Raw genomic sequence first — 26,063 nt, forward strand, 5'->3', positions numbered from 1 at the left:
TCCCCTGGGTTTAATGGGTGTGTCTAGCTCTGAGCTGAAGTTCACAGAAATTAGAGTGGGTTTTGTCACATGTTGTCGTTTTGCGGGATTAGCTGCCTAAACCTCTGCCGTCTCTAAAATACTTACAGCTAATTTTTTCCCCCTCAGTGTTTAAATATTTTGTTATTATCCTGGGTGCTTAATCTTTGAGTTGATGGAACTGAAGGTGCCTATCAGCCTGTGAAATACACTTCTTTTTTTAATTTAAAACAGAAGGCAAGCAGCTGTCTGGTAACTGACAGCCCAGGGATGAGGGGACCTGTGGGGAGGGATAGGGGAAGTGGAGACAATGCTGCTGCTGCTGCTGATCATTTAAAACAATATAAACGTGTTCAAGGGCAGCAGAGACCCAAGGACAAAGGGGACCAGGAGGAAAAGACGGACACAAGGAGAAATGTGCTTTTGTTTAACCCCTTCACCTGTGAATTCTCTGGAACCACATGCAAAATGGAATGTGTGTGTATGTATTTGTGCGCGAACACGCACACACACGCGCGCACATGCACACACACACAGTCCATTGTCTGACTGAAGTATGCAACTCATTCTGCCCAGCTGGGCTTTGGTGTAGCGATGTAGAAGGAAGCAGCACAACCTAAAGGTCAGCAGCCTTTTCATGGCGGAGGGCTGAAGTTTGACCTTCTGACCTCTGTGTGTTGTCCGTGTGCCGGTGGTACTTTTCAAAGTCACTGATAGCCCTACTTCCAACTGTAGGAAGTGGTGGAGCATAACTGTTTAGGCTGCCTGTTCCCTTCAAAGGGACATGGGGACTGTGGGGCTGTACTGACTGTGAGAGATGATGACCTGCCGGCTGCACACCTGGGAGCAGGGTTAAACACTGGAGGTGTGGAGCTCCCCAGACTGAGCTTTGCTGTCCAGGTGGTGGTCAGTAGCATTAGCTGTTAATCCTGCATTGTTCTGAGCAAGCTCCCAGCTGCATGGGGAGGAGAGATGGGGCTGAGCTCCCACCTCCCATGGCCAGTGAAAATTGGCTCGTGAGTCACTCTTGGCGCCTGTGCTGGGAGTTGCTGACCCAGGGCACTGACTGGCGAGTTCCTGACTTTGGCTAAGTCCCTCCCTTCTTTGGGGCTTGATTTCCCTACCTACGACAAGGAGATCCTCCAGGGGAATTGCACCAGGTATGAATCATCATCTTATCATAGATCTGGAAGGGACATCAAGAAGTCATCAAGTCCAGTCCCCTGCGGTCACAGTACGACCTATCACCATCCCAACAGATTTTTATTTTTAATCCCAGGCCCCTGAAAGGCCCCCTCCAGGATGGAGTTCCCCACCCTGGGGTTACAAGGCCCATGTTCTAACCACTGAGCTATTTCCATACACACCCCCTTCCCCCCCCCCGAAGGACAGTGGTGGCTCTGGCTCAGCTTTGTTTGATGCTTTAAGCTCTGCCCCTGAGAAGTGACGGGACTGCTAAGTGTGGCTGGACACCAGCACGGAGACACCAGTACTTGAGACAGGGAGAGCAGGGAGCTTGTACCGTGCGTGTGAAATCACAGCGAGCTTCCTGGCTGCCCATTCCCTTCAAAGGGACACAGGGACTGTGTGGCCATACTGAGTGTGACAGAGGATTACCCGCCAACTGCACGCTTGATAGCAGGGCTAAAAATTGGAGGCGCTGAGCTCCCCATACTCAGAGCTCAGCCATGTCAGCTCAAGGCTGCAGCCCCGCCGGCCCAGCAAGGGTTCGCACCATGCCCAGAGTCTGTTCAGTTCAGTCCTGTGAAAATCCAACAACCGCCTTTCCCCAGATCCAGCGGTGTCCTTGCCACAGCCTCTTTGCTCTTCCAGGCAGCTCTGCTCCTGCTCGTGTCACATGGGCAAATGATCCATCCTTCTCCATCTGTCCCCCTGCAGTTCTCTCCCCCTAACTGGCCTCCTTTGCTGGCTTTTATAATCATCAGATCTGAGCAGTTTCATCCAGATCCAGCACAAGCGAGGCTGGGCTCGAATGCCCCTTAAAGGGCCAGCCACCCTGTGACAGGTGGTGTTACCTAGCTCAGCGTAATACCATGCTAGAGCTTTTATATTCTCCGTGGGTGTGTGTCACAGTTCAGGACAACTGAACCTGTTTCCCCCTCTCCGTGGCCTGCCAAAGGTACCCACTGCAGGCTCCTGACTCCTCAGCTAGCACCTCTCTTGGGTGGAGATCTGCATCTCTCCCTCCTTAGCAGAGTTGTTTCCAGGCTGCAGTCGTCTGCCTATGCTCTGATATTCCCAACAAACGAGACTGTCTAAAAAGGCCAGTGTCTGCACTGAGGCGTCTCTCCAGAGACTATTCCTAATGCATCGCCTGCAGGGATAAGTTACCACACAGAAAAAACATATTTGAAACAATAGAAGAACTTACACACAGGGTAGGAAGCTTAGCAGAGGTCACCCCCAGTTCCACCCTAGGGCAGGTGTCTGTCCTTCAGACCCTGCAACTTGGCTTTCCCAGTGGACGTTTATGAAGTTCTCAGATTCAGAACCAGAACCCAGACTGGACCATTGAGCTGTTTCTTCTCCAATGCAGGACTTTGATCTTGTCTCCCGGAGCAGCTAATTGCAGACTCACTCAGGACATCGTTTTAAAGGATGTAACCGGAGGTAGGGGAATTTGCATTCATGTCTCCCTGGGCATCTCCCAGGAAATCCACTGCATGCTTATTGTCCCCATCATCCATTCTTACCTGGCACAATTTCCGTATCGTCCTTTGAACTCCCAGGTATCACCTCACGTTGCCCTGAAAGAGTCCACATTCAATCCAGCTGTTCAATTAACACAACAGATCCCAAAGACAGTTTAATCTTAAAGCAATAATGTCATAGAATCATAGACTGCTAGGACTGGAAGGGACCTTGAGAGGTCATATAGTCCGGCCCCCTGCCCTCATGGCAGGACCAAGCACCATCTAGACCATCCCGGATAGATGCCTATCTAACCTGTTCTTAAATATCTCCAGAGATGGTGATTCCACAAATTCCCCAGGCAATTTATTCCAGTGTTTTCCCACCCTGACAGTTAGGAACTTTTTCCTAATGTCCAACCTAAACCTCCCTTGCGGCAGTTTAAGCCTGTTGCCTCTTGTTCTGTCTTCCATGGCCGAGATGAACAAGGATGTGCAGGAAATTGTTCTACCTGTCTCAGTGGGCTTCTAATCTGATCTTCCACTCAGGGAAGGGGAGTGGGCCAAGGGCATCTTTCTCCTGCCAGCAGTGGCAGAGAGCCCTACAGACCCACAGCGCCGGGGAAAGAGCCGCAATGCAGGAGAACATTGACTTGAAATCTTTGAAGTGATTCTCAGGTGGATGAAGAACCAGGCCAGGTACCTTCCAGTGCTTTGCATCTTCTGCCTTTTTGTCCACCCCTCTGTGTGAGTGATAACCCGGAGCTGTTGAAAGCCGGGGGGGGGGGGGGGGGGGGGGCAAAAGGAATTTCACAGCAGTGGTAGCTTAGAGAGTGGCTGGACCCAGGGCGAAAGGACCCAGAACACACTATAGCTCTGGGGTAAAGGCTGGCGAGGGCCCAGGGGGCAGGCGGGTGGTTGGAATGGGAGCACTGGCTGGGCGGGTGATTAGGCCAGGAGAAATTGTAGGAAGCTGGGGACACGTGGGTGGATGCAGAGTGGGGCTGGGGGATTGGTGGGGGTGGGCGAGGCAATGAATGTCAGGGCTCTCATCAGCCCATTCGCTTTGTAGCTCCGACTGGCTCATGCCAGGTGGGGGCACTGACGCAGGGGTGTTGGGAAGGCACCCGCTATCGCCCTCAAGTATCACCGTGCCCAGTCCCATCTCGCACCTGCTATCCCTGGAGCTGCACCGACCGACGCCCTCAGGAGCAGGCTGCACCCCATGGCTGGCTGGCTGGCTGGGCTGGCCCAAAGAGGGGCACCCCCAGGATTGCTGGGTGACTGAGCGACTGCTGGCGCTCTGCCTGGCGTTGGTGTGTGGGGTGCAAATCATGCTGGCACGTCACTGCTTCTCAGCCCGACGCAGCTGCAGCCAAACACCCTGTGTGTCAGCTGGGCAAATACGCCCCACGACTGAGAACGCTTCAAGCCAAATCCAGGGCCCTGGCTTGGAAATTTCTGACCGATCCAAATTGTCCTGGGCTTGGGTTCCTGTGGGGCTGGGGAGAGCTGAGTCAGTGGCTACTCAGGGTATGCAGCCAGCAGTAGGGTGGGGGAATGAGGGCCAGGGATCAAAGGGAGAAAAGCACAATGTCCCCCAGCAGCGAGGTGGAGCTGAGTGCAGAGGCGGAGCTGTTGGCGGGAAGAGCAGGAGAGGCTGGCTGTGGAAACGGGGGATTCCTGTGGGCCCTGGTTGCTCCTGTGAAGCGGAGCCTCGAAGCTGATAGCGTGGTGTGGTGCCCTGGAGCTGGGTACATGGAGCTGGGGGGGTGAGAGCCGTCCTGCAGGAATGGGGGAGACTCAAAGATCACAGCAGCCCAGGTGCTCGCCACGTTCCTTGCTCTGTTGCTAGGCCTTCTGCCGGCTCCCTGCTGCTGGGAACTAAGCCCCTGTCCTGGTAGATTCTTACTCCCTTGCCTCTGGGCCTGCTCCCCACTCCACACTCAGGCCTGTCTGTTGTCCGTCCCTACCCTGCTTTCTGTTTGCTTTGGGTTTGCAGGGACTTCGTGGTGGACATGGGCAGAGCTTTGACACACAGTCTGGTACTGTCCATGGTGCTGAGCTGCTCAGCTGTCATCATGGATCTGCTGCTGCCGAGCCCAGGGGAGCCAGTGGTAAACGTGGCCGTGGTATTCGGGGGCTCCTCGTACCCTCCGCACGTCCGCAGCCGGCTCACGCACCAGAGCTTCCTGGACCTGCCTCTTGAGATCCACCCGGTCACGGTGATAGTGAACGACACCAACCCCAGCACCCTCCTGACACAGATCTGCAACATCCTCGCCAGCACCCAGATCCACGGCATCGTCTTTGAGGACAACATCGGCACGGAGGCCGTGGCACAGATCCTGGACTTCATATCCTCCCAGACCCAGGTCCCCATCATCAGCATCAGCGGGGGCTCTGCCGTGGTCCTGACCCCTAAGGTGAAATCTCTTTATCGGTTATTGCTGGAGGTGGTGAGCGGGGAGGTTAGGGAGACCCACGATATTCTCTAAACATACAGGCCTGAATCCCCAGCGGGTGTAAACCGGCACAGCTCCGTAAAAGTCAGCCGAGCTGCATCAGTTGACATCAGCTCAGGATAGATGTGCTCATATACATTTCCAATCGCTTTATTTGCAGGGAAGAGCAAATCATTACGACGTTGTCCAACGTGCCTGCAATGCTCAATAGGCAGAAACCTGTATTCTCGCCAGTCTGGTGATCTGGAACTGCTTGCCAGAGGAGGTTGGGAAAACCCAAAAGCATAACAGTGCCCTGAAAAGAACTAGATGCGTTCAAGGAGGCTAGGGCCATCAGTGCTCATTAGCAAGGATGGGCAGGAATGGGGTCCCTCTGTTTCTCAGAAGGTGGGAGTGGGCGACGGGAGAGATCACTTGATGATTCCCTGTTCTGTTTCATTCCTTCTGGGACACCTGGCATTGGCCACAGTCAGAAGACAGGATCCTGGGCTCGGTGGACCTTTGGGCTGACCTAGAGTGGCTGGTTTTGTGCATTTTAAGACAAAGGAAGTGCAGACTAGCAGTCGATTGCAGGGGTAAGCAGGAATGCGTTGGTGATTGTGAGAGGAGATCTATTATTATTATTCATTCTCAGCTTCAAGTAGAGCACTCTGAGTTAAAGGATGTTTCCTGCTCTGATTAGCTCCAATCTAGGGAATTAAGCATCTACGTCCAATGCCATTTTCCAGTTAACTCTCACTGTCCACCTCCCTCGTTTGAGGGCAGCTGTAAATGTCTCTGCTTTCGCCTGTATGTGTGTGGGAGCTCCATTCTCTGCGTCCAGCTCTGTCGCCTCAAACTGGAACTCTTGCTGGGAAGTGCCAGCTGTCCCGGGACAACAGCCTCACCGCAATAGACTGTGAGGACCTTGTGGGCATCTGTTGGAGAACATAATTCTGAGACCTCCTTTTAAAGATAGATATATTCTTCTGGCGGCTGCCTCTCGGAATCATTCATGCAGTGCAGGGACAGCCGGGCAAGCTTGGAGCCTGGCAGTAGTAGCAGATCAAACTCCTCTGGTTCAGAATGGGGAAGCCAGGGCCAACCCTTCCCACGTTGAGTGAGGGACTCTGCTGAACTCTTGCAGATTTCCTTTAGGACACTGCTTCTGAGAAATGGTCTCTGAGCCCCATAGCAGTGTCCCCACAATCCCCTCTTTTGGGTTCTCTGTAGGTAATGACACCCCCTTGGCCTACAATGGGTGTCAACGGGTTTAAATGTGGGCACTGCAGTACCAAAGCATGAATCTCCCTCACTTGAATGGAAGGAGTAACTCAGCTGGCAGCTGTAGTAGGTTGCTATCTTCTCTGGGTACATCTACGTTGCAGCGTTACCTGCTTGGGTAGAAGTATATGGACTAGCTGTGCCCGAGCACAGTCCTGACACCCTAGTCTTGTCCCTTGTGGCTAGCCTGAGCCACTACCTGTGCAGGTGAGGCCGCATTGCTACGTTTAGCATGTTAGCATGGTCACTACAGCTCCCGCAGCAGTGTAGAGGCACGCTGGGAGGGGAGGGTGCAGACTGTGTGCTACATGTGATGAGGAGTGTGCTGAGAAGGGAAGGTTTGTTGGAGGGGGAGAAGAGGTGGGGAGAGGGATCAGAGGTTCTGAGCGACGCACCAGCTGGTAGGAGATGTGGTACGGAAGATGCTGACTAGAGCCGCCTGCAAACAAAGCTCTCTCCTGTGGGATCGCTGTGCCCTGGGGAACCTGGGGGAGCAGGATAGTCTCAGGCACTGGCCCTTGGAGCTGTCCTGCGAGGGGCTGAGCTCACACTGCTGACTCCAGTGGGAGTAGAAGGTGCCCAGCGTGTGGCAGGATGTGGTCCTAAGTCACCACAATCAACACAAAGGCTCCCAAGATTATAGGCAGGATGCGGACACACTGGAGAGGGTCCAGCGGAGGGCGACCAAAATAATTAGGGGGCTGGAGCATATGACCTATCGAGAAAGGCTGAGGGAATTGGGTCTGTTTAGTCTGCAGAAGAGAAGACTGAGGGGGTACTTGATAACAGCCTTCAACTTACTGAAGGGAGGCTGCAAAGAGGCTGGAGCGAGGCTGTTCACAGTGGTCACGGATGGCAGAACACGGAACAAGGGGCTCAAGTTGTGGTTGGGAAGGTCCACGTTGAACATTAGGAAGAACTTTTTCACTAGGAGGGCAGTGAAGCATTGGAATGGTCTAGCCAGGGGAGTAGTGGAGTCTCCGTCCCTGGAGGTGTTTAAGTCTCAGGTTGACAAAGCCCTGGCGGGGCTGATCCGATGGGTTTGGTCTCGCTTAGGGCAGCGGGGTAGACTGGATGGCTTTTTTAAGTCTCTTCCAGCTCTATTGTTCTATGATTCTATAATTCTAAGATGGGGGTTGCATCTTCAATCACCAGCCCAAGCCACCTGCACAAGCCTTGCCGCCGCTGCTTCAGGGCGTTGCGGTTTCTTACAGGTGGACTGCACGCTGGGTAATTATTTTTAGCTTGTTTGCCCATCACTGGGTGTCAGCCGCTGTTACTGTCATCTGCTCGCAGTGAAATTGGTGAAGATTTCCTGAGCCTTGTCCCTTGTTAGTGGAAGTTTGATGCCAGGTTCTCCTGGGTGGTTTAGGTAATGAGAAGATCTTTGAGTTCTTTGTAAGCGGGGGGAGGGAGGAAGAGCTCAAGAAGAGGCTGTGCCCAAATGTGTCAGAGAGGTAGCCAAGTTAGCGTGTATCTTCAAAAACAACAAGAAGTCCTGTGGCACCTTTTTGACTAACAGATATTCTGGAGCATCAGCTTCGCTGGGCTAAGATCCGCTTCGTCATCTGATGAAGCGGGTCTTTTCCCACAAAAGTTTATGTTCCAAAATATGTTAGTCTATAAGGTGCCGCACAACTTCTTGTCATGCCCAAATGCAGCTCCAGGGGTAACGGTACATTACAGCACTAGCCTGGCCTGTGCCTAAAAGCAAGATCTTGAGCCCCAGCCCCAGCCTGATGTTTGTATAACTCACACACCTCCTGGGTCTGGTTCACTGTCCCATGCAGTGGCCCTTGGGCCACTTACAGCGAGTGACTGAGTTTCCTCTACAGCTTTTAGCTCCAACTTAGAGGTTCTGCGCTAAGCTCCAGCGGTCCCAGGTTCAAGCCCACCTGTGGGCGGTTACAAGTGGGGGCTTGTTTGGGTTTTCAAATGAGTAGCTGAAGCTTGGAACACCCTCCCTCAGCTAGGGGGAAGCATGTAACCCATGCATCTAGGTGTGGTTCAATGCCCCATGTAGAGGCACTTTGAGAGAAAGGATGAGGCTCCTGAACAACCAGAGAGCCAGCTGGCTTTTAGCTCCTGCACTAAGCTCCAGAGATCCCCAGTTTGGTTCCACCCATCGGTGTTACATTAACATGCACAGCTCCATCAGGGAGGACCCACAAGCCACCTCAGGAGGGGCAGTGATGAGCTTCCAGGACACCTGCTTGGCGAAAGGGGCCGTAAGATGCAGGAATAGGTTTTGGGGTCAGTTAGGGTGTGTAAGAAGAAAGCCTCTGATTCTATTTTTGAGAGAGAGAGACCCCTCAACAAGCTAGCTGGTTTTTATTCAGGACAGCCAGTCCAGCTCTCAGCAGTGGGTCTATTACTCGTGCAGCCAGGACATGGGGTGCTGCAGAGGTAAGGGTTCAGCTCTTCCAGCAGGAATATGCCGGTCCTGCAAGAGGATCCTACTGACATTGGGTTTTAAAGACCTGCACTGACAGAATCTGACTGGAGTCCATCAAATCCTATCCACCGGGACTTGTTTTCCAAACTTCCCATGGCCCTCCTCCAAGTTGTCTCCCGTACCATATCTCTAAGGACCTCTGTCCCTCCACTCTGCATAGCACCAGCTTCTCTGCTCCGCTGCCTGCAGTCTGGCCTCTCTGGGTGTGACAGTCTCCTTCAATGGCCCTTCTGTGTCAAACAGTCTCTCTGCATCTCTCTGCCTTGTCTGACCTGCAACTGAGTTCACAACTTCTTTAGTCTGCTGGCTGCCTCCCTTAGCCCTCCTCTGCTCCTGCTTAATCAGACCCCTGTGACTCTGGAAACTGCGTTGGGAAGCAGGTTGTGTAAATGTCTGCCCTGTGCAGAACAGGGCCCTGATCCTGCTACCTCTCTGCAAGCGGACTTCTCTGTGACTTCATGTAAAGAGCTGCCCCTCACCTCTCACCATTGCCCCCCTTGAGTCAAGTGTGGATGCCTGCACTCGCTCACTCTTTTTGCCTTTTTGGCTACTCGCTGCTCCAGCGGAGTTACTTCAGGTGTCATCGACCCCCTTCCAGGACACACGTTTCCCAGGGTCTGTCTCTGTGCCCTCTTTATAGTCACTCAGAGAGAGCGGTGCCTCCAGGGCTTCCCCTCCTGGAGACAGTGTGTGGGGTGTTGCATGGTCCTACTAGCTCCAGCCCTCTGGCTGGCTCACTAATAGCCAATTCTCCCCCCACCCCGCCCCATTTCTGGGATGCCAAGATCCAGGCTACCTCCCGGTTGCTAATGTAGAGGGGCCTGGTCCCTGCCCAAGGACCCTATAGATAGCAGCTGGACGTCAAGGCCAATTTTACAGCTGCTACTTTGGTGGGCTACTTCCCCATGGGCCTGCCAAGTCCTTGACCTTTTCTCAGGGCTCTAATGCAGTCTGTGAGTCTACAGTCCTTGGGCTGTCCCCAGCCCTCCACAGTGAGCTCTCCGAGGTGCTGCTTCAACCCCAGCAGCCTGTCCTGTTGCTCCTCTCCCTTGGAGGAGTTCCACTGCCCTGAGCTGGTGCTGCAGCCCTTTTTATGGGGCCTTCCCGGCCCCTCTCGGCCTCTTGCTTTGGCGGCTTCTCTAGTCCCCCTTGGAGAACTCCTCTGTGGTTGCTGGGATGGGGTGCGGAAGGGCCTCAAGCCTCCAGCAGGGAGCTTTGAGGACCAGCCCGCCCCATCACACCTCAGTAAGAGTTCTGCGCATAGAACGTTGTTTGAAGTGGGAAACACAGAACCCTGGAGCGAGGTCTTGAGCTGGTCTGACCTTTCATGTGTGGTTTGTTTAGCAGCTCGGACTCGCCGAGAGCTTTTTGCACCTGATGTTCAAAGGGGCCTCAGCCTCTTTTGCATTTCTGTGGGTGGGGATTTGCAGCTGCAAAACATGCTGCCTGAAATTTTGCACCGGGGGCCAAATGACACAGTGGGTGTGTGGCTCTGCTTCCCTTGCCCCTGCAGTTAACTATGCAGGTTGAACCTCTCTAGACTGGCATCCTTTGGACCTGACTGCTACTGAACCAGAGAAATTTGCCAAACAACATGGGGCCAATATTGTCAAGCAGCGTTACCAACACTTCCCCTGCTTACTAGGCTCTTAGAAGACATTTGGGATAAATGAGAGCTAAATAATAGCATAGGACACTGAGAGCCAGGACTGGTGGCTGTAACATTTTATGGAACTACATGAAACTTGGCCACACCCGTCCGGCTAGCTAAGATCTTGCTGGACCACGGATGTTGAGTGCTGGATGAGAGAGGTTCTACCTGCAGTGCAAATTTGTGCCCACAATATTTTCAATCATTAAACTTGGTAGAGCTGCTAGAGTAACGGACTACTTGAGATTAAAGGGATCAGAGTCAAGCTCCAAATGATTACAAGCTGGCCTCGAACTTGCTGTGCTCTAGGTAGTGGGAGAGCAGCCCTGTGTCTACGGCATCGTCTCTCTGGTGGGTTGGGATATAAGTGAGCAGTATGTAGATTTTTGCATCGGGTTTAATACCGCAGCAGTGTTAGGGTTCTCACTCCTTTGCAGAGTTGTCCTCCATTTGCTCCTTGGAGCTGTGGGTGTGTCCAGGTTGCAAACTCCTCTACATCCGGCTTCTCAAATCCAGAGTGATCTTCCCCCAAAACAATGCATCCGCCTGACAACTCTGAGTTTTCCTGGGAATTAATCTTCTGGGTGACTGATTAATATTTCCCAAGAAAAACAATTTTATGGTTGTTTGTGCAAAAAATCCCACAGCCTTCTCTGGAACCTTCTGCAAATTCCTTTTTGTAAACCATTTAAGATGCAATCGGATTAACTAAGATGTGCTAATGAGGGTGACAGATGGTTGGGGTGATGTGGCAAAGGATATAGCTGGCCAGTAGAATCCCTGAGGTGAAGTGAGTATCAGACAGGTGCAAGTAAAATGTAACTGCCTTAATTCCCTAGACAGTTTTTTCCCCCTCATAAGTTTATATTTTCATATTTGTGAAGAAAAATGTCCATCTCTTGTGAAGCTGCCAAAAAAATTAACTTGAGGATGAATTTGGTCAAATGAAGATTTTGTCATAGAAATTAGCAGCTGAGAGAAGAGGGGTAGCTCAGTGGTTTGAGTGTTGGTATGCTAAAGGTGGGGCTGTGAGCTCAATCCTTGAGGAGCCCAATTAGGGCAAATAGATATCAGGGAGGGTTCTTGGCCCTGCTTAGAGGGCAGGGGACTGGACTAGCTGAGGTCCCTTCTGATTCTAGGAGATGTATATCTCCAATTATATTTTATATACACATATAAAACATGTTTTAGGGCATCTCAGACAGGATAAAGCATCAGTGACTATATTACAGGGAGAAATCCGAAACTGGCTTATTTAATATAATCCAAGCAACAGAGTTTCCACCACTTCTGGCCCTGCTGAGATGATCTTCTCCTACTGGCAGACTTTAAGGCTTTTGGGATCAGAGTAAAATGTAGGGGTTTGGGATGGGCAGCTTAGGAGGTGCAAGGCTGAAGATGGAAGGGCTCAGAATGTGCAAACTGAGGAACGAAAGGTGATTGGGAATCTGGAATCATCAAAGTTTGAGCTCCCTGATCCTGTCGTTGGGCTGCAAAGCAGGTATTTGGCATCCAGAATCAGGAGGGGAGATGAGTGATAAGGCATGGAAGCCAGGATCTCACGACTGGGCTGGGAGGGATGGGTTAACACTCAAGCTGTCCTTTGTAGGCCACCAGTAATTAGTGGGGTCCTCCCATGGTCAGCAGAGAGAAGCAATTTGAAGAAGCCTGGGGATAATCAAAGAGGTTGGGGAGGAGAGGGGGTTGGGAGTTGGAAATGCATGACTTGGAATAGCAGATAAGCTCAATGCCGGGCTTCAAATAGCAGCTATAATAATGGGTCGTTAGTGTTTCTACAAACGTTAACTAATTCATCCCCTTCAGTTATGCAGCTGGTTATTATTCCCATTTTACAGATTGGGGACAGGGAGACACAGCAGCAGGCAGCTGCCAGGCTTGCTGGGCCTATGGGCAAGGTTGAGGGGAGCCCAGTTCTGCACTCCTGGAAGTGGCAGGACCTCAGGCGGAAGGGCTGGAGCTGGGGGCAGCCAGCACTGAGAACAAGTGGAGTGCGGTGCTCTGGTGGCAACTTCAAGGTACCAGGGCTCTGGCTGCCATGGTTCCCGCTGCAGTTGCAGCAGCAGCTGGGAGCTCTGGACCCTTTAGAATTACCAGGCCCTGGGGCAACTTCCCCTTTGCCTCTCCCCCAGTGGAAGACCTGCACAGCCGGGAGAAGAAATTTGCTTGAGGTCACTCAAAGACAGGTGGGGATAGATCCAGGTTTCCTGGCCCATAGCCCTGAACTTTAAGCAGTCATAGGGCTGGGAGCAGGGATACTGGTTGCACTTAACCAGTTACTAATCTGTTCTCTTCTCCCATGGTGGACGGGTCTCTCTTCCAGGAGCCTGGCTCTGCCTTCCTGCAGCTGGGAGTCTCCATTGAGCAGCAGATCCAGGTAATCTTCAAAGTCCTGGAGGAATATGACTGGGGCTCCTTCGCAGTCATCACCAGCCTATACCCAGGGTACAACATTTTCGTGGACGTTATCCGTTCCTTCACGGACGCCAGCTACTTTGGCTGGGAGCTCCAGGATGTCCTGACCTTTGAAATGACCCAGGATGGGAGTAATTCCAAAACCCAGCGGCTGTTGCGGCAGATCGATGCCCAGGTGATGATTGTGTACTGTTCACGGGAGGAGGCCGTGTACCTCTTCCAGGTGGCGGAGCAGGCTGGGTTGGTTGGACCCGGCTACATCTGGATTGTACCAAGCCTGACGGTGGGGAACATGGAGCTCCCGCCTGTCTCCTTCCCCGTTGGCCTCATCAGTGTGGTGACCGAGAGTTGGAAGATGAGCCTGAGGCAGAAGGTTCGGGATGGCGTGGCCATCATTGCCATGGGGGCCGAGAGCTACTTCAGGACCTACGGGTACCTCCCAGAGGTGGGCAAGGACTGTAAGACACCACCTAGCACCACTGCCAACAACACTTTCTACAGGTCAGCATAGGAAGGTTGCTGCTGAGTAACCACCAGCAGTATCTGCTCATTTGCATGATGGGGATCAGGAAAGAAAGGGAAAAGCTCTCAAAGAGAGGCCTGGAGGTATCCTTCCTTGGACAGGGTTAGGTTGGCAGTGTCCACCCAAGGAGACTGGATTCTCCTGGTTGGTAAAGTCACCCATGGATCCCCTAAAAGTGGGGTGATCTGCGCCATTAGAGGACTTGGTAAACTGATCAGCTTGATGATGCTGAGCTCTACCTCTTGGGAGGTTTTTGGGCACTTTCTGTTGAGCTCTGAGCTGCTGGTACAGCCCTTTCCGGGGGGGTGGGATGGGAGAACTCTGTCCCCTTCATCTTTCAAACCTACTGTTCTCCACCCCCCTCAAAGACCTACAGCAGGGAACTGTCTAGGGTCATCCTCAAGGTCAGAGCCAGGAACAGATCCCCTGTGTGCAACTCCAAGCCCAGGGGATATTGTTCCCCACTGCCGGCTAGTTTTCACTCTGTGCCCATGCTGCTAGGTTCTTTCTCCCTTCCTCCAAGGGCACACTCAGGGCAAAGGCCCGGGTGGTCACCCCGGACACGCAGGATGAAGCAAAGCAGGAGGATGATAGGCAGAGGGAAAGTGCAGGAGGCAGCTGGCACAAAGGGCAAAGGGAGGACAGGTGACAAAGCCTGAAGGACCTGTCTAAGCACAGCGGTTTTTAATTAACTCTTCTGAAGCGTGACCCTTGGCTAATTGAGCAAATGGCTTTGGCTCTGGGTGAGGTAAATCCTGTGCAGCTTGGGTGATGGGGTCCTGTGAGCCACGGCCTCCCAAGGAGGCGGGGCAGAGGAGAGAGGAGTGTGTGGGGCAGTGACCCCCATGGAGGGAGGAGCGTGAGGAGCAGAGCAGAGCTAGGAAAAGTACCCCAAGGTTACTTGAGTCAAAGTGCAGCTGCTTTCATTTCTGGGTACTTGAGTACACTCCAGAAGTGGGGTATGTGCTCATGTGTGCTTTTACTCAAGTAGTATTCCAGCGGGACACTGATCACGTGTACTTAAGTACATCCTCCCACCAGCAGCAGCTGCACTTTGACTCAAGTAACACGTTGGGTATTTTTATCCAGCTCTGGGGCAGAGAGCTGTGAGGAGTGGGAGAGGGAAGAGCGGGGGGGGGGGGCAGAGAGCCGCAAGGAGGGGGAAGGCAGGAGCAGGAGGGCAGAGAGATGTGAGGAGGGAGGGGCAGGAGGAGTGGGGGAGCAGAGAGCTGAGAGGAGGGGGATGGGGGGGCAGAGAGCCGTGAGGAGGGGGTGGGAGGACTGGGGGGGCAGAGAGCTGAGAGGAGGGGGATGGCGGGGGCAGAGAGCCGTGAGGAGGGGGATGGGAGGAGTGGGGGGGGCAGAGAGCCGCGAGGAGGGGGATGGGAGGAGTGGGGGGGGCAGAGAGCCGCGAGGAGGGGGTGGCAGGAGTTGTGGGGGGGGCAGAGAGCCGTGAGGAGGGGGTGGGAGGAGCGGGGGGCGGGCAGAGAGCCATGAGGAGGGAGGGGCGGGTGTCTCTCCCAGTGGCCAGGGACCGTCTGTCCTTGCCTCTCGGCCTCCCTCTGGTTCCTGGGCTGTCAGGGCCAGGGGCGAAGGCTCCAAGGGCTGGTTTGCTGAGCAGCCACATAATGTCCAGCCAGGACCCGGCTGGCACTGAAGCGACAAGCTCGGCGTAAAAGCCCAAGTCAGGTGGAGCTCTCCTTCATCCCCCCCCCCGCCCAATCCGTGCCGACTCCTTTCCTCAGTTTCCCTCACGGTTGCTTTCGTCAGGGAAGCCTTTCTGCGCCCCTGCCCTGGGACTTGTAACCGTAGCCATCGGCAAGGAGAGAAGAGCAAAGCTCCTCCCTGGCGCAGTGCTGTCCATCTCTAGAGCTCAGCACGCGCTGCCCAGAAAGGGGATTATTACCCCCTCTTTGATGGGTGGGGAAACTGAGGCAGGCAGCGGTGCAGTGGCCCACCTGAGGTGACTCAGGCAGTCAGTGGCAGAGGCGGGCATAGAGCCCAGATTTACTCTGCTAGACTGTGTGCTGGGGAGAGGCCAGGCTGGAGCGGGGGCTCTCTGAGTTAGCCCGTTCTGGCAATGGCATCCGTGGGAGGGCGAGAGGGCGCCAGGCTCTGTTTGGGCAGCTGGTCATGGTGCTCCTTGATTGCCCCCCACAGGCACCTGTTGAATGTGACGTGGGAGCACCGGGACTTCTCTTTCAATGAAGGTGGCTACTTGGTGAGGCCCACCATGGTGGTGATCTCACTGAACCGGCATCGGCTGTGGGAAATGGTAAGGGCGGCTTTCCCTTCTGGCACCCGCGGTCGTCACCCTCCCCTGGAAGGCGCCACCGCTCAGGAACGCCTCCCCTGCGGAGCCCAGACGGGGCTGGGGAGAGAAGAGGCTGGTGCCGAGATAACATCCAGCTAGAGTCACGTAGGAACTGCTGCGCTCTGTTGCTCTGTCCGCTCCAGACTCTGTTCGACTGCTGAGATCCTCTCACAGGGGAGCCGACCGGTTCTCCAGGCCCTTGTGCTGTGGGTGTGCGGAGGGCTGGCTCTGTGGTCCCAGACGGGCCAGTGTCTCAGGCAGATGTGACTGGGCTGGGGGCAGCCAGCTCTTAGCGCTTTCTGGCGTGGGCTGCCCAGCACTCCGGCAGTGATTTATAGGGCCCCCCGGTCTAGCTGCCGCCCCGGTGGCAGTGGCCAGGAGCTTCAGGCCTTTTTCAATTGCCAGGACCTGGAGCAGTTGGCTCTTGCTCCTTCCTCCCCCCACTGGTGGGCCTGCCCCCTTGTGTCAGTCTCCATGCTGGCCTCCTCTGGGCCACGTCCTCTGCTTCCCTGGGTGCCTTCGAGGAGCAGTGGGAGCTGCCCAGGGTTCTCGGCTCCTTGTCTCCCCATGGAGCCCTCATTTATCCAGCAGCCTTCATTCCCACCCCTGTGGATTTAGTTCATGTCTGGGTCCTGTGGCTGGGTCCCGCACAGCACAGGGGGCCCTTTCCCAATGGGAAGGCTCACACCCGCCCTGCCCAGTAGGCCCAGACGCTTTGCCCGGTGGGCTCGACCTCGAGGTTCCAGATCCGTTTGTGCTCCGGCCACTGAGATCAGTGACAAGGTGTTACACCCCTCACATCTGCAACCAATCCAGAGGGCTGCTTTAGGCCCCCCGTGGCCTTACCACCCGCATGCCATGAGCACCTAGAGGTGCTTCTTTGGGCCCTGCGCCATGTGCTCTGGCGAGTGCCACAGACTAGCTGCCAACCCCTTCGCTCCCCTGCTCCTCCACTCGGAGGCTTCCCTATGCTTTTAGGTCTCCCCCAGTGCCTCAGTGGGTCCTACACCATCTTCAACCCAGAGGTGGAAAGAACACCCCAGAGTTACTGGAGTAAAAGTACAATTACTTTGGGGAGAAATGTAATTAAGTATAAGTCTGAGTGTCCTTCTGGAGAACTACCTGAGGAAAAGTAAAAGTATGATGAGACACAGCTTACCTGTACTCAGGTATTCAGAAGTGACAGACAGCCGCTCCAGGGAGGCCCAGGGGTATTCCCAGATACTCAGGTACAATTAAGATGCCGTGGCTGCGCTTTCACTTCAGCAGTTTTCCAAAAGGAAACTTTTACTTAATTACACTTTCCCCGTAGTAGCTGCACTTTTACTCAAGTGACTTTTGAGGGTACTTTTACCACCTCTGTTTAACCCCCTTTGGGACCCTCCTTAGATGACCTTCCTGTATTTTCTGCATGGAGCCATCTGGTGCTCTTCCTTACACAGACTCCATCACACTCCGTATAACTATTCCCTGGTGTGTTCTGCAGCCTGTGATCCCCATTTGCCGGATGCTCCCAACAATGGCTTTCCCCATGTCCCCTGAAGTCCTCCTGCTGCTACTTGAAATCTTACTTCACACCAGCTGGGATGGTGGCGGGGGGAATCTCGCTCTGAAACCAGGCTAGCCTTTGATGTGATTCATATTGAGAGTTGTGTTCCTCGGATTCAGGGGGTGGGAGCGCTGGAGTGTGTTTGCACCTGGGTCTGATATGCTTTTAGACGGGTCGCTTTCTTCTGTGAGGATGAAAAGCACCAAAGTAGGAAGCAGCCCTCAGGCGAGCCAGACACCACGGTGGCCTGGTGAGCTCTCAGAGACCAATCAGGGTCAGAGCTGGAAGCAGAACATCTTAGGACACCTGAGGTGCTGCAGTAAGTGGTGGTAGCAATAGAGGAAGAGATGTTTTTCTGTCTAGGTCAGCACCCCAGCACACTATTGGGGGGGACCGTGATGTCTTTGGGGTGAGCTATGTAACAAAGGACTGCTCAAGAGCCCACGGGGTTTTTTGAAGGAGCTGGGGAATTGGCTTTGAGATATTGACTGAACGGATTTGATTGCATTCAGCCTTCCTTAAGGAGAGCTGCAGGATAATTGGATGTGGTGTTGTCGCTCCCGTCCTGTTGTGCAGTGCTGCTTCTGCATCCCAGCTCAGGCGTGGTGGTTGAACAACTGACTGGTTTGCAGAGGTCAAAAAGGTACCCAAAAAGTTACTTGAGTAAAAGCGAGGCAGTGTTTACTTCTGGGCACTCGAGGACGATGATGTGACGTGGTTTGGGTGTGTATGTACTTTTCCTAAAGTAGTTTTCCAGAGGGACCATGGTGACTTGTACTTAAGTACACCCTCCCAGCAGCTTTGCTTTTACTCAAGTAACTTTTGGGTACTTTTTCAGCCTCTGCTTGTTTATAAGGCACCTTTTGAAGGAAAAGATCTATACATGCAGTACTAGCCCTAGTGAGCGCAAAGACTACGATGTGCTCCCTTGAAGGAGGGCCAGCAAATTCCAGTCCAGGAATCCAACGCTGACCCTCCAGGCTTCCGGGCACAGTGATAGTCAGCTTGAAGCATGCAGTCAGCTGTTGTCTGTGATAGCAGACCAACTCCAATCCCAGTCAGATAGCTGTTGTGGAACAACGACTCATGAGTTGTTCAGTAGCCTTGTGACGTCCACCTGTTCGGCAGAGCTGGGCAAATATTGCAGCTGAACAAAACCGAGAAAACCAGCCTGCCACCCTTTGTGCACCTTTTTAGGCAAATCCCTTTCTGCCAGGGCTTGCGCCCACTTTGGATTCAACCTCCGCATGTATCCAAGTGAACTGGTTTGCCAACATGGCAGCTCCCCAGCACAGAGCGTTTTCGGTTTGTATGTCAGCACTTTGGTGCAAAAGCAAAGTCGGAATCCGTAATTGGCCGTGTGCGGCAGCAGTGGGATTCTGAAAGATTTTTCTCCTCCAATTGGGGTGGTCAGAAACACCATGTGACCTATAGGCCCAGTCATAGCAGCTTGACTATCAAATGCAGCAAATAGCTCTTGAGGAGCCAATGATCATTCAGTGGGCCATGCTGGCAAATTGCTCTACATAGTGCGTGGATCTGGGGGGGGTCTGCATCTGCTCCCAGGGAGAGAGAGAGGCAAAATGGGTTATTTGCTATGTGCTGTTTGCCCATCAGAGCTCTATCGTCCGGTCACGGCCAGGCGGCCACAATATCCAGACTCCCCAGTAGCTTTCCTCACCTGCTCTCTCCTCCTCTAGCAGAACAGCGCTGCTGCAATTGTGGGAAGCAATCTCCCGCCGCCCCCTGAAGAACCTCCCACGCCCCGGCACCAGGCAGCTGCAGGCATTTCTCCTCCTGTGCGGGCAATAATGCTGGTCTCCTATCTCGGGCAGGTGGGGAGATGGGAGAAGGGGATCATCCACCTGAAGTACCCCGTGTGGCCCCGCTACGGTTCCTTCCTGCAGCCCATGTCGGACAACCGCCACCTCACCGTGGCCACCCTTGAGGAGCGGCCCTTTGTGATCGTGGAGAACACAGACCCAGCCACGGGTGTCTGCGTGCGTAACACTGTCCCCTGCCGGAAGCAAACCAACACCACCGACAGGTAAGCAGGCAGGCCGGGGAGCTGCTGGATGCACCGTGCCTGACTGGGGGACGGTGCGGGGGACTGAAACTCATCTTCAGCTCCTCCCAGTGTGCTGGAGCATGGTTAGACATACCCAGGGTCTGCTTCTGATAGGGCTGGTAGATGGGGGAGTCCATGTCCTGCCCAAGCAAGGAGCAGAACTGGGCAGCCTGCAAGCACGGTGCTTCCTGAGGCTTGGGCAACACTAGGAAAATAAGTCGGTTTCAGGTACGGAATTCTAACACTGGCAATTGCGTAGCTAGAATGGACATGCCGGAAATTGACATTTGACGGTCTTTGCTGTTTCTCCTGTCAACCTCCCTTGCGCCTTGTGACAGCGAAGAGTACAGAGGTTGACTGCCGACCCCAGAGAGATCGATTTCGTGCATCTACCGGACATGCTAAATCGAACTCTGGAAGATCGACCCTGACCGGTCGAGTGTGGCTGGTGAGGGTTTTATGTGGTGCAAGGATCCAGCACAGGAATTTGAGGCAGGATTTCTTACCCTGGCAGCCAGAGCTCTGACTTCAGGCCTGCTGCTTGCAGCTAAGACGCTGCATGAAACTGGACTGCAGCCCAGTCCTGACTGTCAGACCTGGGAGCCTCTGGCTCAGACTAGACTTTTGTCCTGATGCTGTCAGTGAGAAGCCCCTGGAGCAGATTCTCAAGCTTCAGTTCATCGTCTGCGAATGCCACGTTTTCCCAGCAGGCTGGCTGCTGCTCTGGCCCATCCGTTCCTGTTCCAGGGCTGCCTCTGTGGAGAGCTGTCCTGCAGAGCCCAGAGCTGCGGCCGAGGCTCCCGTGAGACAGGCTGAAAATGTGGCCGTGGAGATTGGCCAGGGGACAGCCCGGCTGGCCTGTGCGTGCTTATTAATCTCTTGCCTATGGCTGAACTCTGCAGCTGTCTGAGCAAGGTTGTGTCAGCCAGCCGGCTGGAGCATCTCTCTCACTTCCCTGGCTGGCCCTGCCGCTTCCACAGTTCTCTCCCCTCGTCTTTCCTTCCCCACATGGAAAGCCACGTCCTCCTCATGCTGGGGATCCAGGGGGCCATTCTGCAGTTGTGCTTCCGTGCGGAGGGCTCCAAGACTCCCCCACGTGGAGAGTGATGTGCATCTTTCCCAGGGGAGTAGCAGGAATTCTGCAGCACCCTGCTCAGGTCTCCGGGGAGTTGTTCTCCCAGTTGGCTGGCAAGCCCAACTCCTTCCTTGCAGTCTGGACTTGCTCTGTGGTCCTCATTCCCTACTGACTTTGGGGCCAACGTCCCAGCACTGCTGTCCCATCACTTCCAGCAGTGCAAAGCTGAGTGGAGAGCAGGGGTCAGCAACCCCTTGCACAGGTGCCAAGAGTAGCACGCAAGCTGATTTTCATTGGCATGCAAGGTAGGATCTCAGCCCTGCCCCTCCTTCCCCAGGCAGCCAGGAGCTTGCTCAGAGCCAGGCTGTCTGTGGATTAACAAAAGACCGGCTAATGCTGCCAGCCAGCACCTGAATGGAAAAGCTCTGCACCTTCATTCATTAATGAAGCTGTTGTAAGTAGGACTATTAGTGACTTGAAAAAGTATCACCGGCACTTGGACTGTACATAGAGGTCAGAGGGTCCAGTTTTGGCACTCCGCCTCAGAAAGGTTGCTGACCCCTGATCTAGAGTGAGTGTAAACTGCCACCAACTCAGGCCAGATCAGCCACATATGGTATTTACTTCGCATCAGTGTTAACATCTACACCAGTGGCAGGGCAGCAGAGTACCAAGGCGCTTATGCTGGCATGTCGCTCTTGGGAAAAGTGCCTCTGTAATGTCATGGCTAGAGGCACGAGAGAGGAGAATTCTGGCCCAGTACCATTTTGCACTTGCTTTGCAGGGATGTGAACGACTATCCAGCCTGCAGGGCTGAGCAAACCAGGCTCAGCAACTGTAGTGCTGCTTCATGAGCTCTCTCTAGACTATTTGGTCCTGCACTCGCATATAGCGGTACACAGCAGTGCATGATATCACTGGTGGAATGGCCCTGGCAGTAGCACGGAGATCCTCTGCAAGAAGTGACCTGTGTCTCTGTTGTTTTTTTAAATATCTTGATGTCAGTGGGGATGGCTCTGTGGACCCCTACACCAAACTCTGCTGCAAGGGCTTCTGCATCGATATCCTGAAGAAGCTGGCCAAGGCAGTGAAGTTCTCCTATGACCTCTACCTGGTGACGAATGGAAAACACGGGAAGATAGTGCGTGGCATCTGGAATGGCATGATTGGAGAGGTAGGCGGGGATAGGACTGATCCAGTCCCACAGTGCACCTTGCCTTGAGGAGGGCCATGCCTGCAATTGGCTAACTGAAACGCTTGAAAGCGTGACCTGGCCTGGGATTCCCCCACTTGAGTTGAGTCAGAATTTCAGTATTTGGAGTCAGTTTCTGATGCTTGGTGAGATCACAAGGTGACATGAATGACCCTGGGGCAGTAGTTGTAGGGAAGACTGAAAGTATTGCCTGAAGGCAAGGCCACCTTGCATTTTGCATGATAAGACCCTGTTTTAAGTTGTTTATAACTTTGCCAACGTTTAACTGTGTGAGCTGAAGCTTGGGTGTCTGCCTTATGTTGAATTTGGGGAAAATTTTAGCTTAACTGATTGAGATGTTTCAAAAATTAAGGAAAAGTACATTGTTGTGTCCAAGTTAAAAAGGGTATATAATCATTAGCAATCATTTTTGGAAAATCGTAGGAGACAGGAGAGATTCCAGAAGACTGGAAAAGGGCAAATATAGTACCCATTTATAAAAAGGGGAACAAGAATAACCCGGGAAACTACAGACCAGTCAGCTTAACTTCTGTGCCAGGAAAGTTAATGGAGCAGGTAATTAAAGAAATCATCTGCAAGCAATTGGAAGGTGGTAAGGTGATAGGGAACAGCCAGCATGGTTTTGTTAAAAACAGATCATGTCAAACCAATCTAATAGCTTTCTTTGATAGAATAACGAGTCTTGTGGATAAGGGAGAAGCGGTGGATGTGGTATACCTAGACTTCAGTAAAGCATTTGACACAGTCTCACATAATATACTTATCAATAAACTACGCAAATACAACTTAGATGGGACTACTATAAGGTGGGTGAACAACTGGCTGGATAACCGTACCCAAAGAGTAGTTATTAATGGTTTTCAATCCTGCTGGAAAAGTATAACTAGTGGGGTTCTGCAGGGGTTTGTTTTAGGACCGGTTCTGTTCAATTTGTTCATTAACTATTTAGATATTGACATAGAAAGTACACTTATTAAGTTTGCAGATGATACCAAGCTGGGAGGGGTTGCAACTTCTTTGGAGGATAGGGTCATAATTCAAAAGGATCTGGATAAACTGGAGAAATGGGCTGAAGTAAACAGGATGAAGTTTAATAAGGACAAATGCAAAGTGCTCCACTTAGGAAGGAACAATCAGTGTCACACACACAGAATGGGAAAGGACTGCCTAGGAATGAGTACAGCAGAAAGGGATCTAGGGGTTATAGTGGACCACAAGCTAAATATGAGTCAACAGTGTGATGCTGTTGCGAAAAAGGCAAACGTGATTCTGGGATGCATTAACAGGTGTGTTGTGAACAAGACACGAGAAGCCATTCTCCCGCTCTACTCTGCGCTGGTTAGGCCTCAGCTGGAGTATTGTGTCCAGTTCTGGGCACCGCAGTTCAGGAAGGATGTGGAGAAATTGGAGAGGGTCCAGAGGAGAGCAACGAGAATGATCAAAGGTCTAGAGAAGATGACCTATGAAGAAAGGCTGAAAGAATTGGGCTTGTTTAGTTTGGAAAAGAGAAGATTGAGGGGGGACATGATAGCAGTTTTCAGGTATCTAAAAGGGTGTCATAAGGCAGAGGGAGGGAACTTGTTCTTCCTTGCCTCTGAGGATAGAACAAGAGGCAATGGAATGAAATTGCAGCAGGGGAGGTTCAGGTTGGTCATTAGGAAAAAGTTCCTAACTGTCAGGGTGATCAAACACTGGAACGAATTGCCAAGGGAGGTGGTAGAATCTCCATCACTGGAGCTATTTAAGAAGAGGTTAGATAGATGGCTTTCAGGGACGGTCTAGAAAGTGCTTGGTCCTGCCATGAGGGCAGGGGGCTGGACTCGATGGCCTCTCGAGGTCCCTTCCAGTCCTACTCTTCTATGATTCTATGATTGAAGCACTAGTGCCTGCATGATTTGGAGCAAGATATTTGTCCCAGCATCAAGCGTGTGCCTTGTGGAGTTTCTGTAAAAATAGACCCAAACTTGGCCACGTTCTCAGCTTCCAAAAAAATCTGTTTGCACCTACTCAGTAGAGGTTGAACCTCTCTAGTTTAGTACTCTCTGGTCCAGCAACATCTGTGCTCTGGCATGATTTTAGTTTGCTGGATGTCCACTTATCGTAGGGGTGGCCAAGTTTCCCATGGTCCTACCAAGTTTGCAACAAGCCTAAGTCCTGGCTGTCAGTGTTCTGTGCTGTTATTTAGCTGCAGTTTACCCCTGAGTGTCTTCTAAGAGCCCAGAAAGCAGTGAAAGTGCTGGTGATGCTCCTAGACAATACTGACCTCCAGTGGTTCAGGAGATTCCCTAGTCCAGCACCAGTCAGGTCCCGAGGATGCTGGATTAAAGAGGCTAAACCTGCACAGACCAGTTTATTTGGTAGTTACCATCTCCAAAGTTTCCATCTCTTCAACCTGGGGCTCCTCCCATCTGCCAGAGGCTGCTGTGATGCCAGAGACAGGAACTGAGATTAAGGAAAGTCTTTGCTGTGCTTTCAGTGGTCTTGGGCTGCCAGCGCTCCTGGACTGGCTGGGAGAATACCAGAATCAGCCTCCGTCTCCTTGTGGAGATTTTAAGATGCCACTAAAGTCCGGCTGGCAGTGGCATGAGGCTAAGGCAAGTTCTATACCTGCCCTGGCTCTGCACTCCTAGAGGGAACAGGCAAGGCTGGCTCTTAAGTGTAGGGACAGCCCGGGGCTGTCTGTACACTGTCCCCCACACCCCCAGCACTGACTTTCCAGCTCCCATTGGCTGTGGTTCCTGGCCAATGAGAGCTGCAGACAGGGTTCTCTCTCATTTTTTCCATTCATGTGTGGAATAAATTTTGTTATGCGAGCCAAAGCGTGTGCCAGTGTGCACTGCCAATAGAAACATGCACTGCCAGCTGTGGGCACTCTGCTAATTAGGTCGTGGCACCCGAATCTCTCCTGAGCTGCCGCCCAAGTGTTCAGTTTACAGGGAACATTGGCCGCAGGGGTGGTGCCCGCAGGCAGGGGCAGCAGTCACCAAAGCGCTTGAAAAAAGCAAAAATTTGGCTTGTTTCAGGCTTACTTGTTGCATCTTTTGTTTTTATTTTTATTTTTGGCTCATGGTGAACAGGGAGCAAGAAGGACGAGTTCAGGGGTGCACAGCAGGCCCCGCGCGTCCCAGGCTGAACACAGAGAGAACCAATCACATGGAGCACTGGGGTTCTTTTAGAGATGGGCTTGTTCTGGAACAGGATCAGCTTGATTTCTGTGTACTGTGAAAGTTGGGGAGCTTATTTACAGCAGGAACGTTGGCATCAGTCACCTGGCTGCCCTGAGCCTTGGAGCTGGAGGGATGGCCCTGCAGCCTCCAGGAGCAGAGCTGGGGAGCGGGCCAAGGTCCTCGGTTTTATACATTTAGAAACTTGGTGGTGCCCAGGCAATGTTGGCGAGGAGGTGGCCTGATGGGTGGGGGGACAATGGAGGAGCAGGATCAGAGAAGGGGAAAGATCCAGGGTAATCCGGGGCTGAGGGGCAGTACTTACTGTGGGGGATAGATACAGAAGGCAGGTAATGGTGGGGGTGCATGAGGTTGGATGAAAGGCGATGGCGGCAGGCTGTGCAGAGAATGAAGCTGTTGTCTGTAGGATCCCTGCTGTGCTTGTCACAGACATTGGCAGGTGTGCAGTGAATGAGGCAGGGAACTGGAGGAAGAGATTTAGGCCTGCTGAGAACAGGTGCCTCTGGGCCTGGCTTTTCAAAGGAGCCCACAGCTTGGGCCACTGCCAAAGAAAAATCAGCAAGAAGTCGTGTGGCACCTTATAGACTAACAGATATTTTGGAGCGTGAGCTTTCGTGGGCAAAGACCCCCTTAGTCAGATACATGAGTGGGGGTGCCAGAGGAGGGTCTAAATTTATAGGCTCATGAAAAGGAGGGAGTCCCAGTCAAGAGGAGGGTCAGAGCTGACAAGGTCAATTCACTCAGGGAGGTCGTGGCCCGTTCCCAGCAGGTAATGTGGAGGTGTGGACATCAAGAGAGGAGAAACTGATTTTATAATTGGCCGACCACTCCCCGTCTCTGTTCAATCCTTGACTGATGGTGTCAGATTAGCAAACGAGTTGCAGCTCTGCCCGTTTCTCTTTGGAGTCTGTTTTTGAACTTTTTTTGTGGTCGGCTGGCTACTTTTAAATCTGTTACTGAGCGTCCAGGGAGATTGAAGTGTTCTCCTACAGGTTTTCATATGTTACCGTTCCTGGTGTCTAATTTGTGTCCATTTATTCTTTTACCTAGAGACTGTCCAGTTTGGCCAATGTAAATTGTAGTGGGGCATTGCTGGCACACGATGGCATAGCTTACGTTAGTAGACGTGCAGAGGGATGAGCCCCCAATGGTGTGCTTGATGTGGTTAGGTCCTGTGTCGCTGGTGTAGATATGTGGGCA

The 26,063-nt window shown here is 52.9% G+C and overlaps 1 protein-coding gene across 2 annotated transcripts in view; it reads left to right on the forward strand.

Annotated features, from left to right (window-relative positions):
• The window catches only part of GRIN2C (glutamate ionotropic receptor NMDA type subunit 2C), an 84,868-nt gene that overhangs the window by 37,117 nt on the left and 21,688 nt on the right, over positions 1-26,063 (forward strand). For both annotated transcript variants that reach the window (XM_075014893.1, XM_075014894.1), the window contains 5 exons: positions 4,672-5,095; positions 12,845-13,437; positions 15,620-15,734; positions 19,158-19,369; positions 21,471-21,639. In XM_075014893.1, the coding sequence (XP_074870994.1) occupies positions 4,688-5,095; positions 12,845-13,437; positions 15,620-15,734; positions 19,158-19,369; positions 21,471-21,639 (1,497 nt within the window). In that variant the 5' untranslated portion in view covers positions 4,672-4,687. The remainder of the gene's footprint in view (positions 1-4,671; positions 5,096-12,844; positions 13,438-15,619; positions 15,735-19,157; positions 19,370-21,470; positions 21,640-26,063) is intronic.

This window comes from Carettochelys insculpta, chromosome 20, assembly GCF_033958435.1.
Source record: "Carettochelys insculpta isolate YL-2023 chromosome 20, ASM3395843v1, whole genome shotgun sequence".
Classification (NCBI taxonomy): Eukaryota; Metazoa; Chordata; order Testudines; family Carettochelyidae; genus Carettochelys; species Carettochelys insculpta.